At 37.3% G+C, this 19,668-nt stretch overlaps 1 protein-coding gene across 6 annotated transcripts in view; it reads left to right on the plus strand.

The window, feature by feature from the left end:
- Positions 1–19,190, plus strand: part of CD47 (CD47 molecule) — a 47,730-nt gene extending 28,540 nt beyond the window's left edge. For 2 of the 6 annotated variants that reach the window (XM_023623816.2, XM_023623820.2), the window contains exons 4-11: positions 2,991–3,098; positions 4,307–4,399; positions 5,445–5,537; positions 6,854–6,946; positions 11,314–11,345; positions 12,724–12,748; positions 13,356–13,388; positions 15,287–19,190. In XM_023623816.2, the coding sequence (XP_023479584.1) occupies positions 2,991–3,098; positions 4,307–4,399; positions 5,445–5,537; positions 6,854–6,946; positions 11,314–11,345; positions 12,724–12,748; positions 13,356–13,388; positions 15,287–15,291 (482 nt within the window). In that variant the 3' untranslated portion in view covers positions 15,292–19,190. The remainder of the gene's footprint in view (positions 1–2,990; positions 3,099–4,306; positions 4,400–5,444; positions 5,538–6,853; positions 6,947–11,313; positions 11,346–12,723; positions 12,749–13,355; positions 13,389–15,286) is intronic. The other 4 variants (XM_023623817.2, XM_070242845.1, XM_023623818.2 and 1 more) reach the window with 3 other exon arrangements.
- Positions 19,191–19,668: the final 478 nt, after the last annotated feature.

Here is a 19,668-nt window from a genome sequence, read left to right on the forward strand (position 1 = left end):
AATTCTCTATACCTCTCTCTCAATTTTGTTGTAAACCTAAAATTGCACTAAAAAAATTGTCTTAAAAAATGTAAACACTATTACTTCCCCTATTTAATTTTCTGTATTGATTTCAATACTTTTAGCTAACGAGAATTTTTTAAAATGTGCAGATTTTTAGAATTAGGTAGGTTGTCTTGCCAAGGCAGCCAGAAAATCACACCAGGAAGTTTGATAAGAGCGTTAAGAATGTGTTAAATTATCTTTATCTTAATGCTAATGTTTGGGGAATTCCTTGAATTTATTTTCATTTAAAGTTTGATAGGCTTGATAAATAAGGATAAATTCACTTATTAAAGAACAAGAAAAGATCAGCAAAAAACCATCCTTGAAATTATTGGATTCTATGGCGTCTATATCAGACTCCTGACCCTTTAGCTACATTGAGAAAATTGACAGCTGGGCTAACAACAGGATGCCTTCTCCCCACTTGCCATGGGACCTGCTAATATGTGGCCATTGTGAGCAAAGAAAAAAAGTCAAAAGAAATTCTTTTTAAAGGTCCACTAAAAAAAACCATGGAGATAATCTTTTCATTGCCTGTGGTGACTTAAGTAGATCCCACTAATATTTTGTTAGAAATGGCTGCTTAATTTAAGGAAGAGTCTAGGTAGCTTTGAAAATTAGTAGTAGTTGAACCGATTAACAGGAACTAAAGCTACCTCCAATATGTAGTGAATTTATACGCAAAGATTTTGAAAAGGCCCTTCTGTGGTAAAACACTGCTGATAGTAGTATTTTGTGGTATTTTATTTTTGTTGCTATTGTTGGCATTGTTTTTCTCCTATAGCTCTTCTGAGCCTGAAGTGGTTGAATTTTAGGTGAGGTTCAGACTTTTATTTTTGTTAAGAATGGTGTAAGTCAGCCTTTTTGCATGAACTTTGACTGTACTCGAATGTGAATTCTTGTTGCTTACTCTTAGTAGCTCTTTTATGTATTGAGTTGAACCTGGGAGAGTCTCTTATGAATGTTTGATTGTTTGTGAAGTACATTGGAGACAGTTTCTATGTCGTAACCGTTTTGTAGAACTTTCCGGCTCTGTGTAGATAGCAATATACATGGGATTAAAGTGGAAACCCTGCCAAATGACTAGAGAAGATTTCTTTCTCTGTCTGTGGCTGTGCCTTTTGTGACCTATACACTGAGTTTCATCCTTGCCAATTTGAACGTAGAAAATAGGAAAGCTGTGAAAATCCGTGTCCTGGAAGAAGGTGGGGACGTGACTGAGTCAGAGGCACCTAAGTTCCAAGGCTGGATGGATCAGTGAGAGCTTGGGGAACTTGCCATATTGTTTGTCTCTCTTTTCTGATTTGTGTGGACTTCAGTTACTCTCCTTCAGGACTGATTATTGCTCAGCCCTCCATCTCCCCCTGAAGAGAGTAAAATTGAGAGAACAGTCTAAAGTCTTGAATAGGCAGAGATTTCAGCTTGCCTATGTTATACCCTAATCACCTTAACCATAGGTTATACGATCACCTTGGGTTACAATACCTAAACAGAGATTTTATCACAGTCGTTTAGGGGGTTATTTGTTGTTTTTACTGTATTTGATCTGTTTGTAATTATTAAATGCAAAAATTATAAAATATTAAATATAAATGTAAAATATTTAAAAATAAAATATAAAAGCAAATTAGGGGCTGGTCCTGTGGCCGAGTGGTTAAGTTTGCACGCTCCACTTGGGCGGCCCAGGGTTTCGCAGGTTCGGATCCTGGGCGCGGACCTGGCATGGCTCATCAGGCCATGCTGAGGTGGCGTCCCACATAGCACAACCAGAGGCACTCACAACTTGAATATACAACTATGTCCTTGGGGACTTTGGGGAGAAGAAGAAGAAGAAGAAAAAGAAGAAGAAGAAGAAAAAGTTGGCAACAGTTGTTAGCTCAGGTGCCAGTCTTTAAACAAACAAACAAACAAACAAATTAAATGCTGACTATAACATTTAAAAAAATTTCTCCCTCACAACAGTCACACATTAATTAATGGCATGAAGAACACCATGTGTGGGTGAAACACAGCAGAATTTCAATCACGCACTCTGTTTCTCTCCACTACTCAGTCTGCTTTAAGGTTACTTTTAACAGCTTTCTTGGTGAAAAGTTAATATTTACCAAACAAAACCGAAAACATATAGTAAAAGATAGAATATATTTAGGGTTATCTATTACACTGTTCTTTCATGGAAGGTACTGGATACTTGGCAGTAAAGCTGGAATCAAAACCAATAACGTGGATGATGAATCCTCTTGAGTACTTATAGTTTATTTTGATGAAATTATTTCAGTTGAAGAATTTAAGCATTTCCCCTCCCTCTCAGGATTTCAAGAGGGTGTGATTTGTCCAAAGTTTATTCTACTTTTTCAAAATAAAATATCCAGATTTCCAGATGGTTTACTAATTTTGTATAAGGTAGAACAAAAGTTCTCATTTTTTCAGTATGACTAATTAGCCAGTATTTCCCAACAGCATATGTATATCAGTTGTAAATCTGAGGCAGGTTTGCTCCTCAGGGGACATTTGACAATGTCTAGAGACATTTTTGATTGACACGGCTGGGAGGCTGTTACTGGCATCTAGTGTGTAGAGGCCAGAGATGCCACTAAACGTTCGGTAATGCACTGAGCAGTCCCCCCACAGCAAAAACTTATCTGGCCCCAAACGTTAATAATGCCTCGATTGGGAAAGCCTAATGTGTATAACTTCATTCTTTAAAGTGTAGGGGAATAAAGCATTGCCTATAAATTCAGCATCCATATTTATACTGTCATGACGCTATTTAGCCGTTGACTAACTATGAAAAAGATTTGGGGTGGCTTGACATGATGTGAAGGAGTTGTCCCGCAAAGGCTATTCAATTCTAGTAAGTTATCAGTTTGTCTCTGCACTTTATAAGTTATAAGGCTTCACTTCTTGTGATTGAGTTCCTGTAATTCTTTGTTTTTTTTTTTAAGCACTTAAATATAAATCCAGTGATACAAAGAAGAAAATCATTTTTATATTTGTTGTTGGACTGGTGCTCACTATAGATGTCATCGTTGGAGCCATTCTGTTTGTCCCAGGTAAGATGCCCAGTTACTATGAAGGAAGGCAGGATTGATGCAGATGGGGGTGTTCCGGGAAGTGGGGGTGGGGGGGTTCGTATGAGAGTCCTAGGGCTGCTGTAGTGAATTAGCACAAACTAGGGATCTTAAAGTAATAGACATTCTCTCATGGTTCTGAAGGCCAGAAGTCTGAAATAAGATGGCCTCAGGGCCACACTCCCTCCCAAGGCCTTAGAGGAGAATCCATTCCTTGCCTCTTCTAGCTTCTGGTATTTGCTGACAGATCTTTGCAGCTCCTGGGCTTGTGGCAGCGTCACTCCACTTCTGCCTCCATGGTCACATTGCCGCCTCCTCTCCTCTGTGTCTTCTCTGTGTCTGGGTCAAATCTCCCTCTGCCTCTCTCTTACAAAGACACTTGTTGTTGAACGTAGGGCCCACCTGGATAATCCAGAATATCTCCTCCTTTCAAGATCCCTAACTTAATCATATCTTTTGCTGTATAATGTAATATTCACTCTCTTGCCATATAAGTTCATATTCACAGATTCTGAGGACTGGGAGGTGGTTGTATGTTTAGGTCCACCATGCAACCCACCACAGAGACAAGCTTCATTGGCCAAGTCATGGCAGTGGGAATGAATGTGGGGAAAAAAATCTGTCTCAAACAGCAGTTGCATTTGGAGCATGGGAAATAAGGGTGTGCAGCAGAGATGGTCTGGGTCTCAAAGTGTAGACCTGGAAAGCCATTGTTGTATTTTGAGCAGAATACAGTATAGGTGTCATGTTTAGGAACATAAATTTGGCAGCTCTGTTTGCAGCTGGAGTTAGTGAGGACGTGGGGAGGAAAGAGATGAATTCAGAAGACAACTGGAAAGAACAACTGTTTTGACTTGGGATAGATTGAATATAGAAAATGAAGGGAATGGTAAGAGAAGACTCCAGTGGGTCACTGGAATCCTGTAAGGTAGTTAAGAAGGAAGTGGAGCCAACTCAAGGTTTTGACACGTTGAGACTTAGATGTTGATATTTAAATGTCTTAAGTTTGGTCTTAAATAATCAAAAAATAGTGACGCTTTGTGCAAAGTTTCAGGGGAAACATTTTTAAACCTTTTGCAGTTTATAAGAGTAGTATTGAGATTCATACATTTAATCAATTAAGTACTTTAACTTCCAGTAGAGTAGGAAGTATGTAGGAAAAGATTTTAAATATTTTTGTTTATTGACAGGTGAATTTTCAACAAAGAATGCTTGTGGACTTGGTTTACTTGTAATACCCACAGCAGCATTAATATTACTTCAGTACTGTGTATTTATGATATGTGAGTATTTGTTATGACATGATTTGACCCATCTTTTTCATGTAAAAAATGGAATTTTGTTTGAGATATTCTTGTATTTTTTTGAACAACTCAGTAAAAGTTGGTTTATTAAAAGATTTCCTAAGCTATTCTTAGTGACGTTTTCCTCATATGGATTAATTTTAAGGTTAGCTTAGTTTTTCAAGATATTCAATTATTTTGTAAAAAGTAATTTTCGTATATATTGGATGCCAACCAGTAGATTTTTAAAATTATGCTGTATAATTTATTAATGATTATCTTCACATTCTTATTACAGTTTTTTGAAATTACGAGTAGATATTAATCATGCTCTCTCTCTTTTTTGCTAAGTCTCTCTGTTAAAAAAACGAGTTCTACAAAATAGGGTTATAAATCACAAATAGTGGAAATGTATCTTTCTTAACTATTGGCAAATCTTAACATTGTAGTTTTAAAAGATGATATAGATATCCAACCTATAATTGGTATCATTTTCACTGCATTTTGGGAGTAAATCACTGACATATTTTCGCTACTATTAAAGGGTCTATTTTTCTCTGTTTGCACATCTAACTCTTGGCCTTAGAGCCTGTCTCTGGCTTGCTGTGCATTGGAAAGGTATCACTTTGTTATAAAATCACAGATCTAGATGCAGAAGATAAAGTTTATGATGTTTACAGTGGCATGTGTACGTAATGGTTCTCTCTACTGGTGCCATTTTGTGTGCATGTGGCAAAGCCATGCCTAATAGCCATTCATATTGTAAAACGCACGGATGTGGTAAAAGCAGCAGTGTTCTAAGATTTTGGGTAAAAACTGCCAGTCCAGCTCAGCTCACTGTGAAAATAAAAGGCTGCTGAATGTGTGAATGCGGAGCTGACTGTTTGTGTTGAAGACAAGGTTTAGATCCCTGGGGAAGCATCTCCCATCTGGCAAGGAGCTCCAGACTCAGTCTTTGGTCCTAGGCTGTTGTTCTTGATTGCACGGAATACCAGCAGGACTGAGTGCTTCTCCAACACTCTCAACATGCTTTTCCCCCCTCCAGCGTTCAGGATGACCGCCTTCACCATTGCCATATTGATCCTCCAGGGGCTAGGCTTTGTGCTCGCTGTGGATGGACTTAGCCTCTGTATCACAGGTAAGGGTCACATTTTCTCTAGTCCTAGTTTGTCTTACTGGGGATTTCTCTTGGACGGAGCTCTGTTTTCCTCTTTCATTTTTTTTTCTTCTTTTTAAATTTATAGGCTATTTTTTAGAGCAGTTTTAGATTCACAGCAAATTTGAGTGGAAAGTCCAGAGAGTTCTTATATACCCCACACAACTCACAGCTTCCTCCATTATCAACATCCCCCACCAGAGTGGTACATTTGTTAAGATCATTCAACCTATGTTGCCGCATTATTACCACCTAAAGTCCGTAGTTTGCATTAGGGTTTGCAGTTGGTGCCGTATGTTCTATGATTTTCATAAATGTATAATGACGTGGAGCATAGTCGTAGACGTAGTATCATAGAGACAAGTTGCACTGCCCTAAAAATCCTCTGTGCTCTGCCAGTCATCCTGCCTCCCCCTAAACCCCTAGCAACCACTGATCTTTTTATCGTCTCTGTAGTTGTACCTTTTCCAGAATGTCTTGTAGTTGGAATCATACAGTATGTAGCCTTTTCAAATTGGCTTCTGTCACTCAGTAGTAGGCATTTAAGGTTCTTCCATGTTTTTTTGTGACTTAATAGCTCATTTCTTTGTGGCACTGAATAATAATCCGTAGTGTGGATGTACCACAGTTTACTTATCCGCTCACCTCCACGTGCAGGTTTTTGTGTAGGCGTAAATTTTCAACTCCATTTGAGTAAATACCAAGGACTGCAATTGCTGGATTGTATGTTAAGAATATATTTTGTTTTGTAACAAATTGCCAAACTGTCTTCCAAAGTGGCTGTACCATTTTGCATTCCCACCAGCCTTGAATGAAAATGCCTATTCCTCCGTGTCCTCGCCAGCATTTGGTGTTGTGAGCTTTCCTTTTTTATCTCTCACTCCCCCGGGTCCCCCCACACCCACTCTGCCCAGCTGATAATAATACTTTCCACATCGCCATGAGAATATTGGCTGTATATGGCTTGTCAGCTGATGGTTCCAGAGCTAACCTGTTGGACCTGTATTTATGGGAGAACTTTTGAAATAACCAGGCTCCAATTGGTTGTAGCCTTAGGCTTTACACACCATTTTCCATTAGTCCTGATATGATAAGGTACATCTTATGCAAACAAAGGCTTTTTTCTTTTTTTTTCATTTTGTTTCTTTTTTCTTTTAATAATTTCTTTTTTTAATAATAATAAATTTTAGACATTTTGCTAATGCTGATGAACGTATATAGATAATTTTTGTTTCTTGATAATTAGGATCAGTTATTTCATGTGAATTTCTAATGTAAAATTTCGTTTGTTTTTACAGAGTGCACCCCAGTGCATGGCCCTCTTCTGATTTCAGGTTTGGGTATTATAGCTCTAGCAGAATTATTTGGATTAATTTATATGAAATTAGCTGGTAAGTCAACCTTATTTTTGTTAGCCTATGTCAAGAATTTCAAATATATAATTTGGAAAATGCTTTTGGTTACTTCTTATAGTGTAGCCCTAAAGAATATATTGGTAACTCCAAAAATAAGAAAACGCACTGAATGCTGCTATATCTTTTAAGTAATAAAGTTGGAATGATTTGGGGGTAATGAAAAAAAGTAGAAGACATGACTAAATTAAAAGTTTAGGTGATAAAATAGTTTAAAAGAAAATGGCTTTATGTTTTAGAATGTGTAGATGTTTTTATACTAAGTAAAAGGAGAGATTGTTGAGGATTCATTTTAATTAATACAAGAGGACTTCACTTGGCCGTTGTTTCTGTGACAGAGCTCTCTCAAAGGGACCTGTTTGTCACTTGCTCTTCTTGCAGACTGTCCCCAGACCTGGAGTCCCTAAGTAGACAAGAATCGAAATTCAAAATCCATCACTTTTGTTAACTAAAGAGCAGTGTCCCCTCACACTTGACTTTAAAATAGTTTTGGTTAAAACCAATGTAATAAAAACATTGAGTTTTAAAATTTAGGCTTTTACTATTTTTAAAATCAATTATTAGTAAGTGTAGAATTATCTTATTGTTTGTAAACTTTGTATTTAATCTGCCAATTTTCAAATAACAGGTTCTTTATGTATTTTTATACATATATAGAAATAGATGCTATTGATGGTGCCCAAAACTAGTATGTCGTCTTACTTAAGCTAAAAATGTTCCTTACAATCTGGTTTATATTAATCTCCCTTTAAAAAAAAACTCTGTTATTTATTAATGAAGTAGTGCAAATACTTAAACATTGGTCAAAATAATCAAAAGTTACAAATCAGTGGAGTAAAAAAATCAATGTTTCTGCTTTGGTTTAGGTGAACTTCGCTGTATGTGTCTCTAAAAATGAATACAAACTTTAAATTGTTGTAGTGACATAATTTCCCCTATGACTTGCATGGTCCTGGCAAAGAAATTTTACTTTCATTTCTGAACTTTAGCTTTTTCTGACTGATCGATCATTCAGTTCAATTGTGTTGTATATTCTTTGTCCCTCTTTAATTAACGCTTATTGGATAAACAATTAAAATTCTTAACTAAAATCTACCTATCTTTAGTTTATGTGTTTATAAGTTATAATTGTTACCTCAATGAAATGTTCTTAGTTCAGGCCTCATAAGGCCAAAAAACAGAATTAAGACTTCCAGAGCAGAACGGCGTCTGTTTGGGAGCTGTCATGAGGATCACATTGTGAATGTGGAGGCGTGCTCTGTTTTTGTTGAGTCTTGTACTCACCATTTGTCTGATTCTTGAAGATGACCCTGCTGGTTCTGTTGCTCCCTATGAATGCTTGAGGACAGTGTGACCTGTAGGACCCGCACAGCGTGATGTGGTATTAGGTGTCTTTGACTGATGGTCGGCTCTTTGCTCTTTTTTCCCCTCATCTGGATTGCCCTCCCTTTTATTCCCACACTCCTCCAACATCTTCCTCGTCTAACAAAGAGTGATGTTCCGCACAGATGCCCACAGGTCTGGAGATGCGGACTCAAGTGGAAATAGGCATTGTCTAGGTCTGGAGATGCGGACTCAGGTGGGAATAGGCATGTCTAGCTGCCATCCCCTTGCCTTGCTCTCCCCACCCCACTTCTCCATTGCTTACATCCCTAAGAGGCCTGTGAAACCAGTCGAATTACAAACATACCGTTCCCACATTAAAATCGAACTGAAAGGGAAATCCTGAGACACTCCCCCAATTTTTTTTATTATAATTTAACATATAAACATACCACATGTAAATTAAGCATTTAGTCCAATTTTATTGACATGTTGAGAATATTCTAAATTAACTTTTCCAGTCAACTTGTCTGATGCCAGAGTTCAGAGGCACTCCTTCAGTCAGTTGAAGGGCACGAACAGAAAAGGTACAGGAAAGCTGGTCTTTAGATAATGTGGTAGACTAGGAAAGTTCGTGTTTCTCCTGTAGAATCTGAGTATCTAAATCTGAGTATATATGTAACGTTAAGGTTGCAAATTTGAGAATTTGTATCAGGAAGTAAAAACTGTAAATGTTTCCAAAATAATTTTTACGCATTGCAGATGCTCTCTTTTGGAAAAGCCTAACGAATGTGTCTTGACTTAAATGCAATAAAATCCTCAGATACTTTAAAAGAAAAAATCCAATCTGTCTCTGTAAGAGTAAGTTAATGTCCCCATGAGAAGTTTCACTTTTATGATTTTCACTATTTCCAAGTTTAAATTTGTAACCTTAATTGTTACTTTAAAGAGTAGTTTTAACTTTCATTTTCTATGGTCTTCTTTTTTAACTGTATTGGATTTTTTTTGTTGTTGCTAGAAGCATTTAAATTTTATGAAATGAAATTAGAGGCTGGGAACAATAACAATGTGAGAGCATGTAGAAGGTTAGAAGGAACTGATGAAACTCTCCAAAGTTGTGCTTGTTATTTGTATGCGGTGTTCAGAGCCATTCTTTATAAAGGTCAATTCTTGTGCATTTTTTAAGCCGTTATCACTTAATTCAGTATAAGGGCATATGATCGTGTTTTGATACAAATCAACCTATAGCAGTCAGAAACCATATTTACCATAACTTCTCAGATATTTTAGGATGACACGGAATACGTATATAAAATTCAGTGATATTTTCTTACCCATTGTTGGGGAGAGGTGACTGATATGAATAGAAAAAATATTGCTGAAAATTCAAAACCTAGACATATATATATGGCATGTGTCAAGTGTTTCAGGGAGAGAAGAACAAATCAAGAAGAAGCTTTGCAAGTGAGCTCATATGGAATGCTCACGGCTTGTGGTTTAAATATATATATATATATATGTATATATATGTGGCTGTCGATGCCTTAGGCATGTGGTAGCAACGGATAAATCACAGTCATTCTTTGGGCACATAGGACATATGCCCATTGGAGAGGATTAACTCAAGTGAAATTAACTTCTGCACTGTTTGGTTTTATAATATTAGAAGGAGCACGGCTGACTGATGTCCTTTTGAGTGACTGTTCTTTGTCGATCTCTTTTTTCCGGAATGGGCTAGTCAAATATGATGTTCCTTGGGCCTGAGAATTGAAACTGTTAGGGTAGTAAAGGAGTTACTTGGCAGTTCTTGATACTAATTCTGATAAATAAATTTATGAACTCAAAAATATAACTCTAAATCTTACCTCTGACCCTTCACGTTACTAATCAGAAATTTACATAGCTATCCAGTTCTTTTCTCCTTGATAGAACATAGACGTAGGACATGGTTTAGTTGAAGTAAGTTGTGTCTGGCTAGCCTGTAGACTGGCTGCCCTTGGGTCAGGTCTCACCCCTGTTTTCTATCAGCTTTGGAAGCTTGAGAGAGTGGATGTGGAGGAGTGGTAGTAAATAAATAGCATAGAACACGAGAGCACTTCTGGGGGGCCTGCCTCAGTCTGCTCATCAGCAAATCCAGTGCTGTCATCCAATCCAGAGGACGGTGGAATTGACTGCTGTATCCAGTAGCATCACCCTCTTACAGAGGGATTCACAGGATGTTGCCGGTTGATGTGTTTCTATCTGTAGGACTCTGATTCTATATTTAGGACTGGTTTTAGCTGCTCTGGGACCTTCTCACTTGGGTTTTGTAAGGAAGTTCTCTCTTCTTCTCTATGTAACTCAGGCAGTTCTTTTCACTTTTGTCACTTTCTTCATGCCCTATATGCCTTCAGTTTCATTAACCAGTCCATTTAGAAGCTGTTAAGGGTAACTCAGAAAGCTACATATACACAGAGAAGGGCTTATTTGTCACTAAACCTAGCTGTCTAGAATAATTCTTTAAACTCAGAGGGACCTGAATATTTTCTTTAATTTCGTAGCTCTCTGGAGCTTTGAAAACTGGAAAGATGGAAGAAGGAAAAAAGAAGACTAGGCTACAAGGAACACGAGCGCTGAGCGCGGGATGGGGATGCAGTGGAGGTGGAGATTGGTCGTTGCCACGTCCTGTCCGTGTGCTGGGTGGAGTAGGGAGGGATGTAGAGTCTACAGTGGTGAGGAGAGGACAATGCCTTTCCACCATGAAGTGTAACAAGCGGCTGGTTTATGGGGAGATATGGCATGCCCAAATCAGAGAATGTGTATTTTTATCATTTGATATAGGTGGATTATTTGCATCATGTTATTCTATCAATGCATATAATCAAGAATGTTTTGTATTTTTTAATAGACTATTAAAGTTGGAACTCATTCAGTGGATTCTGGCACCTCTAGTTTTAGCTCTGAACATTTTGTCTTAAAAATTAAACATTATTTTGCCTTAATTTATTTATTAAATTGATTTTCGTATTTTTTAATTTTATCAGCTTCCAATCAGACGACTATACAACCTCCTAGGGTAAGTTTAAATTTCGTAAATGAATTGGGCATGATCACGCGATGCTTTAGACTGAGGAATGGTAGTTGAGATATTGAGTCCTTTTGCTGTCTGTTTAGTGTAACACCAAGTTAAGGGAAGGTTGAAGTCATTTCATCACCTTTGCCTGGATAGATCCAGTTCTATTTTAAAACCTATGTTTGGTCATTTAGTAGCAACGGGTGGATAGAATAAATGATTCCTGTTAAGATTATGCTGACTTCTTACACCCAGAACTGGAAAGTTTATGTATGAGAATAATGGTCATTATCTCTGCTGAAGGAAGCTGATTCCAATATATTGCCTCACCTGTTGGATCCATTTGGTGTACATATACAAAATGATATTTCAGGTTTAAAAATAAGAGAGAGAGATTTATATTTAATTGATTTTATTAAAAATCTGTAAAATAAATGTGAGTGTTGCTGAAAAATATCTATTCTGCATTGTGATTTGTTTCCCTCCTTCCCTGATTTTATAAGCATCTTTCTTCCTCCAAACTGAACTATAGTTTTCACCATATTTTGGATACCTTAATAAGCTGTCTCAGAAAATTCCAAGAAAAGGGGGAAATTTAGGAGATAAACTGAGGGGGATATATGAGATGGGTGAAAAAAACCTTTATAGAAACTCATCATGGTGAAGGCGCAAGAGCTACTTTATGAAAATAAGATCTGGAAAGTACTATATTGTACTCATCTTCCTGTAAAGGATTAATGAGAGCTCTATCTGGAATGCCAGAAGCAAGACTCCTGTCTGTGGCAGGAAGTGAGAGTCCATCTGCCCCTGCATCTGACACGCCTCGACAGACATGCCTGAGGGGCAGGGGAGCAGGGGACGTCTTACCACAGGTGTTTCTTCTAAAAAGATTGGTGCCATAGCTACGCTGGTCACAAGGAGCCAGCAGTTTTTAAAGTGTCTCTGTTAGAGATAACCCAACCATCAGACCCTTAAATCTTAGTACATTTTCTTTCCCTATTTCTGAGTTCAATCTACATGACTTGAAAATGATTCTGTTTCATTCTCTTCTCTTCTTTAACTGTGTTCTTTATTATCTTGCTATTTATGTTTCTGCTTTAGTAATTTTTTTGAGAAGTTAGGATTTCTTGAACTGAGAGAGGCAGGGTGGGATGGGAAATTCTGCATAGAAAAAGAATATGAGCACAATATTACAGTTATTATTAAACTATTAGCCAGGCTTGGCAAGCTTTGCTTTTTTAACCTTTGTTGCCTTGTTGTGTCTTTAGACGATAGGATTCACTGCTTGCTACATAGTTTAAATGTTAGCGTATATATTTCAGTATAAAAGGACATGAAATAAATTCTATTTTTATGTAAATATATTTTAAATATTTTCCAGAAAGCTGTAGAGGAACCCCTTAATGGTATGTGATTATTACAAACTTATATATTCTTCTTGATCCATTACCAGACCATTATTTAACTGGCTCCCAAAGCAATTAGGATACTCTGTCTACGCCTTGGGAAGAATCTAGTTTTTTTTCTTACCTTGACCTCTCTTTTCTTGATTATTCCTCAAGAGTCGAGTATTGCTTTTGTAATGTTCTCACCCTGTTCTGTGTACTAAGTAGTTGCTGGTGCTAGCCACATGATATTTGGGCAAGGGGACCATTGCCTTTTTATGTTGGCCAAAATGAAATGTAACACCTCCAGTAGAGAAGAATCTCAGCCAATTTCAATTTCTGATGTATAAATTTTAGAAAGATACAGTCTGTCACCATGCAATGGGACCAGGCGTCTCTCTTTCTCCCTAAAGCTAGATCTGTTTTCCCAACTAACTTTTTTTCCTTCGTGGAGCCTTTGGGTATGATCCACAGGAAGGCTTTGTAATAAAATGATAGCCGTAAAATTAATTTGGCTTTATAGCAGCGGAATAGTTGGCATGACATTGCTGCATGTTTACTTATTTAGAAATGATTTCTAATGGTGTAACTTTACTAACTCTCTGCTTGGCTTGTTACTAATTCTTAGCATTTAAAGAATCAAAAGGAATGATGAATGATGGTGAGTATAAAATGCACCTACCATTAGAGATTGGTTAAAATATGGACATTGAAAAGAAATAAAATAGCTTCTCAAAAGTATGGCTTTTTTTTTTTTAAATAAAAGGGACACTGCCAAATCTTAAAGGTCTACCTTTCTTGATTTATGAAACTTAAATCTGCTCTGTGAAAAATTGCAAAACTAAGACATAAAAGCTGTGGGTGTCACTAATCAGAGTGTTTAGTCATGTTGCTCATAGCAAAGAGAAATTACTACTTTTTCAAAAACATTTTTCCAATGCAGTGTCCGGTGACTGTAACTTTAGAATACTTTTTGTAAGACACATAGATAATCTGGCACAAATCTTAGTCATCTTGACAGTTTCTTTTGTGCTTTTCTTGCAATTTTGTTGCATTTAACCCATGGAGACTTAATAATCTTGTGGGAGAGGATTTAAAAAGAGAGAGAGAGAAATGCTTAGGCACTCCTGCATTTTCTTCTTTTTTCGGAAATCTGGGCTAATAACTTTCAATTTTTATTGAATACTTCAAAGACGTATATTTGTTAGTTCCCAAAGATAAATAAGTCTGAGATATTGAGTGCTAGAAGTATTCATTTTGACTTCACCTTAACATGCTATAATACTTCAGTTCTGTTAACATTTTAATAACGTGTTTTTATCATATCAAAATTTCTTCATATTTTTGATATTTACAATCATCCCTTGATCATGGAAATAGTTTGTTTTCTGTTTTACTGTTTTAAAGTCTGTGACCTCCCTACTCACCTCCATGGCAAAGTGCAGCATTTAACTCAAGAGGCTGTATTCCCCTGAGTGCAATTAATTTTTGCATAAGACTAAAAACACGTCAATTGTGTATCAGTGGGCAAAATTTAAAGTGATGCTTAGGTTGTGTTCAAGAAGGAGTCATAGACTGATCCCACTTTTGTAAGTGTGTGTTACAGCCTTTATTACAAAAATGCATGTTTTGTTATACTAACAACTGCCCTCTTAAAAAAATTGTAGTTAGTAGGAATACATTAAATGACATTAAAAAAAGAGCTGGTACCTGGAATTGTAGTGTGGTTAGTCTGTGTTTACATCCTGATGCTCTATATTTTCATTTCTTTATTCTTTCCTTTTCCTACTGTGGTGTCATTCTTCCATTGTTGTATGAAGAAACTAAACTCCTGTTCTCCATTTTCAGAAAATCAGTATAAGAACCTTGAGTGCCTCTTTCTTTGTTAATTTCTCTTAAGATGTGACTTTTTTTGAGCCATTGTATCAAGAGATACAGGAGTTTTTGTGCATTCATAGCACATGAAATCTATGCTGACCTTCGAAATTCCCTTAATTTAGCTAATATTTAACTGTTTAGGATTTGTTGGGTTTTTAAAAAATGTTTGTCTGGTGACCTCTTCCTGTTGACAGCTGCTCGATGCTCACGGTGTGTCTGCCTGGTCGGTGAGAGAGGTCCCCCGTACCTTCCTAGGGACCACAGTGCCATTTCCTCTTTCACTTACGAGTGATCACCTGTTTATTTCACTTACATTAAATGAATGATGTAGACCCAAAGTGAATGTGATCAAATGTTATTCTAGGATCAATATCTTTTGCTTTGAAAAATCAACATCTCTCGGCTTCTCCTCAGCTAACCCAGCAAACAGAGATCATCAGACTTTGTTGATTTTTATTTTCATTTGGCATTGGCCTTTTACTTACTGCAGCTAAAAAGGCTAATGATTTGCCTGGTTTATTTCTATGACCCTTGCAAATCTAAGATTAAGTACTTTTTCTGGATACTATTTTTACATCCTGTATATCTGAAACCATTCCAAATTTTTTAAATATATCAGCTTGTTAATGCATAGAAACTAGACATGAATAACGATTATATGTTTATTTTTCTATTTTCCAGAGTAACTGAAGTGAGGTGATGGACTCTGATTTGGAGAATAGTAAGATGTGAAAGGAATACACTTGTGTTTAGCACCATGGCCGTGATTCACTGTTCCGGAGAAGAAAACAAGAAAAGGAACTGGTTTTCCTCTATGGGAGAAAGTAAATCATTGACCTTTAAATGATTGTTACAATTAAGTTTTTATTCAAAGCATTTGTAATTTAGTTAATAAAAGAATTATGATCTGTGTTGTGTGCCCAATTGAGATCTAGTTTTTTGTTGTTATTTTTATTCAATTAGGGGCAAAAGTAGAGTGAGCAACTTCCAAGAATGATGGCTTTCAGATCCCAGGGCCTCTTAACTCTAGGTCACCAGTCTAAATTGGTCAAGTATGAGAATTACCTGGTGCTAACCTGGTGGTTACCCAGAGATATCTATGAAAAACAGTGGCTTCCATCCAACCTTAGCAAACTCAGGTTTGCAGCCGCTTTAGCAGTTATGGTGGTAGCTGAATGATGTGTCTGCCGCTTCTGGGTCAAGGGAATAGCAAAGTAAGTACGAATGGGAATTTGGTTGGGAACATCTTATATGCCACCTGCATGTGATATGATTCTGATGGAGATCATGGTCTTCATTCTTGGGGGTTGCCATTCACACATTCTGTCTCCAATATGCAGTGTAACATCCTTTCCAGATTTAGGATAATTTTATTGATGGATTTGTTTTTCTTTTATTCAAAATAACACTTTAAACCCTGTCTTGTCCTCCTGTTATTTGCTTCTGCTGTACAAGATGTAGCACCTTTTCTCCTCTTTGAATGTGGTCCAGTGACACGGTAGCGTCATTGCAGAAAGGAGCCAGGCTAGTTCTCAGAGAACTATGTTCACACAAAAATAGCGATGGTTGTAACATATGTATTCCCTTCCTCGGATTTGAAGGCACAGTCTACAGTGTTTCTTCACTTCTTTTCTGACCTGGGGCATGAAAAACCAAGATGGAGGTCTGAACTGTGAGTCTCCTGCATGGCAGCATAATGTATGTCACCGTCACGCCAATAGGCCAGCCCTCAAAAGGGCGGTTTTGTTACTGTTGTATCTGTGTAGCATGGTAAACACTCATCATCTTCCTCCTGTAGTCCTGCCTCGTACTCCCCTGACTCTGAGATTGAGAAGTAAAACAGAACCCCAACATTTCCTACCCCCGTTAGAAGAAGATTAACATTCTGACAGTTGTGGTCGCCTGGAGTACTTTTAGATTATTAGCACTCGTTTTCCTTCTTCGTGGGTGTGTGTTTGTGTGTGCACGTGTATATGATAGGCACATGCATCTTCTGTATGGACAGCAGTGGGGTGATACCTATAGGAGAGCAAATGTTAATTTCATGCTTTTAGTCAAAACATTTAAAAACAAAGATCTTTATTGGGTGGAATTATATTTGATGTGGATATTTGATCACTTAAAACTTAAAAACTTCTAAGTGATTTGCCAAGCTCTTTGACTGCTCACCAATACCCTCTAAAAATACTAGTTATTCTTCCTGTCTGTGTAATAGTAAGACATTCATATTTGTACTTGCATTACTGGTAGTTCTTTCTCAGTCCACTGAATGTTCCCATGTGCCTCTTTTATGCCAAATTAATTGTCATATTTTAGGTTGGGACTAAGTGGTTTGCCCATGCAAACCTAAATTTATGCCTTGCTGATGCCTCTCAGAAAATTGAACACACTCTGAAGACAGCTCTTCTTGGGCAAAAAAGAAAAATATGTTTCCTTCCCTAATTGTGTTGCTGTCCAAAATATTATCATATGCAGAGGGAGCTGCATTTCTTTATACAAATGCAATGGCTCCTGCTGCTCTTTTTCCTTCTAAATATTTGTTTTACTAATATCATTTGTGACTTTGGAAGTCAATTTTTATGAAAGGAGGGAAGAAGCAGATGGACTTGAAAAAGATCCCAATTCCTATTCTCTATTGGAAGAAGTCAGGTATGAAAATCTTTGTAGTAAACTTTTTTACAAACTAAAGTTGCACCTTTCAGTACACAGTAAATCCTCATTTATTTGATTTCAATCTTGGACCTTATCCATCCTTGTGTTCTCTTGGATGCTGCCTGTCTTCTGAGGCATTCATTGCCCTAGACAACGCACAGAGGTAGCCGGAGAGATGCCAGACGAAATCAACTCTTGCTCTTAGTAGTTGTCAGCTTCCGGAAAAGGGACCACAGCAGCAGGGCCCTCTTGCTTGGGCATCATTGAGCCCGTTCATTCTCTTTAAATCAGACTTGTAATGGCTCCCAATTTTCTGTCACACCAATTTAGAATTTCTGACAATGTTTTGAGCATCATACATCTGTTTCCCCTCATAATCTGCTTTTTACTCACTGATCCCAATTTTTGCCATCGACTCTTCCATTCAGTTTTATTTATTGTACGTCCTCAGAGTGATGCCATTTGTCATTTTTGCAACAACCTTTCTGGCCTTTTTGGCCAAATAAAATTTTCTGTCTCCTTCAAAACATTATCCGCCAGCCCTCCCTTCCCCCCGGCTCTCCTTTGCAGCCGCCTCTTGTCATCTCTTACTTACCTTTCCTACTACTTGATGTGTCTCTGCTTAGCTCTGTTGAGTTTTTCTTTTTGTCTTGCTTTTCTCACTGGATTTAAAAATTCCTCCACTCGTAGCAAGAGCCTTTTTTCCTTCCTTTCTCTTCCTGCAGTGTTTTGCATACATTAGGCACTCAGTTCACAAGTTTAATGATTGAAAGTTGGCTGTATGTAGATTTCCCACTATTTTTAATAGGGTGAGCTAGAGAGTTTCTTTTTCGACAAATTTCACATGCTCTGAAAACCTTAAAAGGTGATGATTTTTTCACGTGGAAACTCCGGGTCCATTCTGTTTAAATTTCTGAGAATGTCAGAATTAAAATAATGGGGCTATCCCGTAATTGAGAATATTGCTGTTTTCAGGATGCTGTAGTCAGTGTAGTAAGTGACCAACCAAATTGTGGTTTGAGTTAATAAAGCTCAAAAAGTGATGTTTACTCCTCCATCTCATTAATAAGAATTAAGTCCTATGTCACCTTCTAGATTTCTATTGTCCTAAAATGGGTATTCAAATATAGAGAGCTGTGGTGTATGGAAATACATACTCCTTTATTTACCTGTCATTGGAAACTAGAGAAATGGTTGCTGGGCAACCTTTATCTTCTTATTGTGTTTTATTTGATGGAGAGTTTGTTTAGAAACATTAGTTTTATGTGTGTTTTATTTTCAGAATCACTAACTGCCATCACCTGCTGGGGTCCTTTAAGTCATTTTCCATGGCTAAGAGGGAGAATCCAGGTGACTTTCAAGAGCTGAGCGGTGACCAGGAAGTCTTCCTGCCTTTGGCTTTTGACAGCTCGCTCTTATCGTTGAAGACCAACTTTCCCATAAATTTAGCCTTTTGGAAAAAAGCGTTTGTAATAAGCTTCTCTGAAAGGCGACATCAGTGGAGCCTTGAAAGTGTCACTATCAGGGTTGGTGAGAGAGGGAGAGATTTTTGTTTTTATTAAACAGAGCATTATTTACAAAAAGCCATTGTTGGAAATTAGTTCCCACACCGTATAAATATCCATTAACCACTCGAAATAAAGAAAACTCCAGTGTTGCTATGTGCGAGATCCTCTCTTGGGGGCTTTTTTCCATAGCAATTAAAGGTGTGCTATTTGTCAGTAGCCATTTTTTGCAGTGATTTAAAGACCAAAGTTGTTTTACAGCTGTGTTGCCGTTAAAGGTTTTTTTTATATGTATTAAATCAATTTATCACTGTTTGAAGCTTTGAATATCTGCAATCTTTGCCAAGATACTTTTTTATTTTAAAAAACATAACTTTGTAAATATTGCCCTGTAATATTATATATACTTAATAAAACATTTTAAGCTATTTTTGTTGGGCTATCTCTATTGCCACTATAGCCTAGCACAGGCACATTTCTGAGAAATTTATCAATGTATTTGCAAGTCCATATCCTAAGTAACAGTGCAAAGGATGACAAAATAGTAATTTGTAAATTCTTTTTTTAAAGTATAATATCCGGTAAGTAAACTTTTAATCAGAGCAAAGTTTTATTAAAAATTTGGAACAGGGGCTGGCCCCATGGTCAAATGGTTAAGTTTGCGCGCTCTGCTTCAGCGGCCCAGGGTTTCGCCGGTTCGGATCCTGGGCCCAGACATGGCACCGCTCATCAAGCCATGCTGAGGTGGTATTCCACATAGCACAACCAGAGGCACTCACAGCTAGAATATACCACTGCGTACTGGGGGGCTTTGGGGAGAAGAAGAAAAGAAAAATAAAAAAAGATTGGCAACAGATGTTAGCACAGGTGCCAATCTTTTAAAAAAAAGTTAAAAATGTATAAAAG

Source organism: Equus caballus, chromosome 19 (genome assembly GCF_041296265.1).
Source record: "Equus caballus isolate H_3958 breed thoroughbred chromosome 19, TB-T2T, whole genome shotgun sequence".
In the NCBI taxonomy this organism is placed as follows: Eukaryota; Metazoa; Chordata; class Mammalia; order Perissodactyla; family Equidae; genus Equus; species Equus caballus.